Source organism: Sarcophilus harrisii, chromosome 4 (genome assembly GCF_902635505.1).
Source record: "Sarcophilus harrisii chromosome 4, mSarHar1.11, whole genome shotgun sequence".
NCBI classification, from domain to species: domain Eukaryota; kingdom Metazoa; phylum Chordata; class Mammalia; order Dasyuromorphia; family Dasyuridae; genus Sarcophilus; species Sarcophilus harrisii.
Window position 1 is genome coordinate 269,715,677 of NC_045429.1, and position 6,000 is coordinate 269,721,676.

At 46.4% G+C, this 6,000-nt stretch overlaps 1 protein-coding gene across 3 annotated transcripts in view; it reads right to left on the bottom strand.

Moving 5' to 3' along the window:
- The window catches only part of TTBK1 (tau tubulin kinase 1), a 72,625-nt gene extending 67,055 nt beyond the window's left edge, over positions 1-5,570 (bottom strand). The window contains exons 1-2 of one of the 3 annotated variants that reach the window (XM_031964811.1): positions 5,250-5,570; positions 1,383-1,544 (exon numbers count right to left, since the gene is read on the bottom strand). In XM_031964811.1, the coding sequence (XP_031820671.1) occupies positions 1,383-1,490 (108 nt within the window). In that variant the 5' untranslated portion in view covers positions 1,491-1,544; positions 5,250-5,570. The remainder of the gene's footprint in view (positions 1-1,382; positions 1,545-5,249) is intronic. The other 2 variants (XM_031964812.1, XM_031964813.1) reach the window with 2 other exon arrangements.
- Between the last annotated feature and the right edge of the window lie 430 nt (positions 5,571-6,000).

The window sequence follows — 6,000 nt, forward strand, 5'->3', positions numbered from 1 at the left end:
TATTGAATTATCATTCAGTTATATCAGCTCTCCCACCTCAGAATGCCAGGAGGTATCATTTTCTCTGACAAAAGGGCAACCTTTGTCTTTTCTCTCCAATTCTCTATTTCCCCCTCCTCTTCCCCATCAAGAAAGACCTTAGTGGCCTGGTGGTTGTTGCCATGGAGACTAGCCAACTCAAAGATCCAGGCTTTCTCCCTGCTGCACTAGCCCCCAGAAGACAGTCCCATACCCTATGTTCTCTCTCCTTCATAGAGTGCCCTCTGACTCTTTACAAAGTTCTAGCCTTTGATATAAGAGTAGGGTTTAGACAATACACATCCAAATAAATTCCATCTTCTAGCCATCCCCTCTCCTAGACATGTCTTCTGGCCCTCTCCAAACACACACACACACACACACACACACACACACACACACACTCACACACCCCTGAGAGACACAAGAGAGGAGGGGGAAAAGGAGATCTCTCAACTGCTCAAACAGGAAGAACCCCATCTTCATCCTAGAATTTCCTAAAAATCATCCTGACCCTATAATACCAACAGGATACTGAGATCCTAGTGGAGAGATAAAAGAGATTAATGATCAGAAGCCTGGCCCCCCATCATAATGAACTTCCCGACATCTCCTACTTCACTCAAATATACACCCCCCCCTAAACCGCCCAGAACCAATAAGAGGAAGTCAGGACTGCAGCTCCCAGAAAGCTAAGCAGCAAGGGATCCTGGTTCCGACTGAGTGAGGTATGCTGGGAAATGTAGTCTCTGCATTCTGCACCTGCCGCAGGAGCCCAAGTAGGAGGGGGTAAAGAAGGAATATGATCGTGGGTAGGATGGAGTAGAGTGCAGTTTGCAAAGTCCTCACTGCCCCCCGCCCAGAGCCTGAGTAGGAGAGATGTGGCTCAGCATCCCTAATTCTGCCAAATCAGGAGGGATCATCCTTAAACCAGTATCTTAGAGACTTAATGGGGTCTGATAGAGAAAAAGAGCTTCCTTCTTACTCCTCCTCCCTTGAGCTCTGCAGCTCAGACTCAGAACACTGACGGAAATGCAACCAGGACTACTTCTAGAAGAGGCATTCCCACCTGACATTGCTGGAAAAGAGAGTACTGAAGGCGCCTGGGGTGAGGACTGGAGGGAAGGGGTGACCGGGAAAGCAGAGCAGGAACAAAGATTCTGGGCCTAGCCATACAAAATTAAGCATGCAAATGAAATGCTAACAATATGCAAATATATTGAACACCTCCCCCTTTGGGACTCAGTAGCTGGGACACTTTGAGCAGCAGCCGCTTAACCCTTTCTACTCCATCCCATCCTACCCACCTCCCTCTAAGGATCCTTTACTGCTCTTTGCCCTTCTACTGTCCATGGGTCACTCACCACTTTCCAGCGCTCCTTGACCACGTAGTTGGCCGGCAGGATGTCGGCCTGCTCCCCTCCCCCACTCATGTTGGCCTCTTCCCTGAGGGCAGCCGCTAGGCACTGCATCCGCCAGCCAGAGGGAGGGGTTTTGGTGGCACCTGCTTGGTTTGGGCCATCTACCTGGGGAGGTGCGAAGGTTTGTGAGTGAGTGGAGAGGAAAATACTTGGGACCCATCTGGAAGGTGAGGAAAGCCCAACATGTCCCCAGTCCATATTTCCCACCTACCACCTCCCAGAGGGGAAAAATCACCTGGACCAATCACTGGGACACCTTCCCTTCCCCACCCAAAGCAAGTCCTCTGGAGAACATTTTGAAGAAGAAAGAAAAACTACACCAGGCACAGGAAGACACGGGGCTTGGAGTGAGAGAGGAAGTCACAACAGGAGAAGCCATGCTAGCCAAGGACAGAATTGAGACCAATAATAAGAGTAGAGACACCTATTAGAAAAACATTAATGAAGAAAAACTCCAAAACCAAAAAAATGAGAAGAGGAACATAATAATGATAGGAAACTACATAGGCTAGTGTTAAGAGAGAGATCCTAGCCACGATAAGACATGCTGGTTAACCAGAGACACAATGCTAATTCAAGAGAGATACATTAACTATGAGAAAAAAACAAGCTAACCAAGGTGAGATGCTACTCATCATGGGAGGTCCATTTTAACTAAGGAGGCACATGCTAGAGAAGGGAAGCTACATACTCATGTAAAGGAGATCTGATAAAAACTAATGAAACAAAGGCAGTGTAACTGAGTTAAGATATATGAATTAGCCAAGGTGAGAAATGATAATATAGGACACTCAGGCAAACCAAGGTGAGCCATGTGAATATAGAAAAGACATGAGAACCAAGGTGAGACATGCTAACCTTGAGAATCGTTCTAGCCAAGAAAAGCCAGGACAACACAGTAAAATGCACTCTGACTAAGCAGACATATCAATGGGTAAAAAAAACCCCGAAAATCTCAAAAACCAACTTTGGAGAATTTCTACTTGAAAAGAGAGACTCACTAATACAGCCATAAGGGTAAGAAGGATGTTATAGTGCATCCCCTTGTGAAATAGGCCCAAGATATTACTTAGAAGTAGGGACAATTAATCAGCCTAGAGGAAGAAAAGAAGGGACAGAAAAGAGGCATCTGGAGGAGGGTGAAAGAGAACAGGGTGCTGATATGAATTAGGAAATGGGGGAAATGAATTAAGGTAAGAGAGGACTGAAAGGAAGAATGATTAAGAAAATGACTTTTCTGATAGAAGAGTTTTCATGGTGGGGAAAGAGGAGGGAGAAAAACCCTTGACTATTCTGTTCCAGAGGACAAGGAAATAAGACTTCAGGTGAGGGGAGAGCAAAAGAGGGCAGTCATCAGGAAAGGCTTCCTAACTTTAGGAGTTTTTTGTTTTTTTTTTTTTTTTACAAAACTGAGCATCTGTTATTTAGGGAGGTCAAGGCTGGAGGTCTTCTCTAGAGATTTTTGAGAGAAAAAACCAGCTCTCTATTATCCTGTTTGGAGGCATATGGGCATGGAGGGTCATAATATATTTGTCATTTGGTGATTTAGGGCCAGTATCTTCACTTTGCTCTTCCTTTTTCCTTTCCTAACATAGTTGCCTATTCTCATTTTCAAACTGAACCTGTAGGAAAGGAGTAACTTGTTAAGGAAAATGGGAGAGAGAAAAGTAGAATGTCCCAGTATCAAGGAGAAGGAAAAAGTTGATAACAGTCATGGGACCAGGAAGAGTATATCTACAGAAACCAGGTTAAGGGACTGAGAAGACATTAAGAAACGGTTTCTTTTTTTTTTTTTTTTTTGGAATAGGATATGTAGTTTCCCTGGGAACCAACATTTAAATTTCCTGAAGCCAAGTCCATGGATGGGAAGGCATAGATAAGGAGTAAGATATGAACTTCACTGGCTTCTAATAGTTTCTTGCTATAGGTGGATGATTTAGAACTCCTTTCACTGGATGAGTTTTACTACCTAGGTTTTACTATCCAGGAGTTGGGAGTAACTGATGGAGGGAAAGTCTTGTTTATTCAAATGGCTCAGCTTAACTTTATCCAGCAGATCCCAACAAGCCCTCCCTCTCTTCTACCTCCCATCAGTGAGTGCTGAAATGTTTCCTTGTTATTGCTGAGTCGTTTCAGTCATGTCCAACTCTCTGTGACCCCATTTGGGGTTTTCTTGGCAAAGATACTGGAGAAGTTTGCCATTTCCTTCTCTAGCTCATTTTACAGATAAGGAAATCAAGGTAAACAGGATTTTAAAGGACTTGTCCAGGGTCATACAGCTAGTAAGTGTCTGAAACTGGATTCACAAAAATAAGTCTTCCTGATTTCAGGTATGGAACTCTATTCATTGTACCATCTAACAGCCCTTAATGAATTGGAACAGGGGTAATTAGGAAAAGGAGAATGCCCTTGGATAGTATAAACAATAACAAGATAAAAGAAAGAATAGAATCCAGGAGATAAGATTGAAAGAAACTACAGGAGAAAATTAGAGATTAAGGGCTTCTGTGTAGAGGGAATAATTTTGTTGACATTCTCCAACCCATCAACTTGTATCCTCTTCTCCTTATTGTCACTATATTATAGGTAGAAATGGAGGTAGATATATAGGAAGAAAGAATTGGACTTCCTCCTTTTGGGGGTCCATCCTATTTAAGACATCCATGACTTGGATCAAGGGAGGCATATGAGGTAAGAGAGGGAAAACCTGTATATGTTTTTATAAATATGTGACTGCTGATATGAAATAATGGGTACATATTAATGGTACATGTGTACAGCAGATATATGCATGTATAGATAAATGTAAGTAATTGTAAATGAAAACTCATGTAGGTGTACATTAAAATTCCTATGTGTATGTATGAGTGTGTTATATAAGAAGTCTATATTGAATGCTCCAAGAGGTATGAAGGGATAGGTGGGTGATGGGACAGGTGGAGTGTTGGAAAGAGATGAGGAGGTAATCAAGTCATCGAAGGAGATGATGGGGAGAGGTGCAGTGTTAAGACTAGGGCAAATGAAGAAGGAGATAAGAATAGATAAGAAGTAATAGGAATAGTTGGAGGTAACAGAAAAGTAAGGAAGATGACTAGGGTAGATAAGAACTATGGGAAGAAGCCAGGGGACAATGAGAACAGTTAAGGGGATTATGATCACCCCTAAAGTGAGGGGATGATGATTACACAGAAGAGGGGTAAAGAAAGATGGAATCAAGGATGCTAATAGGGATAAGTAAGGATAGATTTGGGAGAGAAAAATGATGGTAATAGATGAGGGAATGATGGATACCTGTAAAGGGGCAATGTGGACCAGTAAGGGGGCTATAGGGACCGAGTAAAATCAATAGGAACAGGTGTTACATAGACAGATAAGAATGGCTTTCCGGTGAGCAAGCTAATGAGAATGACGAAAAAGATGCAAAATCCATGGAGGGAAGGAACAGGAAGATGCTGAATTCCTCAGAGAGCATTAAGAGAAATGTGTGTAAGCAGGAGACTGAGGACAAGGATGGGCCTCAAGCTCTGCTGTCTCTGGCCCTGCTCTGGGTGGTGACGGGAGGGCGGGGGAGTAGGAGGAGGACATAGGGAGCCTGGATCTGGGAGCAGAGGGATGCAGCAGCAACGATGGGTGGGAAGGGAGAGAGAGAGAGGCCAGACGGCCCTTTCTATCTCCGCTCTTTTCCTTTGCACCCGCCCGGGCCTTCCCCGCCTTCCTTCTGCCCAAGTCTCCTCCAACCAGCCCCCAACCCCAGGCTCCTCAGAATCCAGCCTCCAGGGCCCCGATTCCTCGGCCCCGCCCCACCCTCACCTGCTCTGTCTCCGTTGCGGCTGCGGCTGCAGCGGCTCCGGGCGGCGCATCCCCCGGGGCCCGGGCGGGGCGGGGGCGGGGGCGGCTCAGTGCGGCTTGGCGCAGCCCGCTCCCCCTGGCAGTGGTGGTGGCTGCAGCGGCAGCGGCTGCGGCGGCCTCCCGACCCCGACCATCCCGGCCCGGCCCGGCCCGACCCCGATCTTCCTCCCGCGGCAGCGGCGGCGGCGGCGGCGGCGACGGAGCGGGGAGCTGCCCACAATGCACTGCGACGCCAGCATCAGCACCAGCCCTGACATCACCGCCCCACCGCCCGGGCTCTGACATCACCGCTCCAGCTCTGACATCATCACCTCGGCTCTGACACTTCTCTACGGAGAGAGAGATCCATAGACGCTCCGCCCTCCTCTAATCTCTGATTAACCGATCCCTCAGCTCAGATTTCACTGATCCAGCTGAGTTATTCTCCAAACCTGTCCCACCTTTATTTTTCCACCTCTTCACCTGTCCCCATCACTCGACCTGAACTTCATAACTTCTCATCAATCTTAATCATCCCAACTTTTCTTATTATCCCTCCTTTCCCTACGCTCACCCCCAGCTCCCACCCCCGCTTCCATAAGCCTTTCCCTGTTTATTTTCATTTGTCCCTTCTTATCGCTTGACCTGTCTTCCTTCCTGATTTACTTTCACCTTCCTGTCAGCCTTTGCAACCTGCCCTCCTTGAATTGGGATCACTTTAATTCAGGAAGTG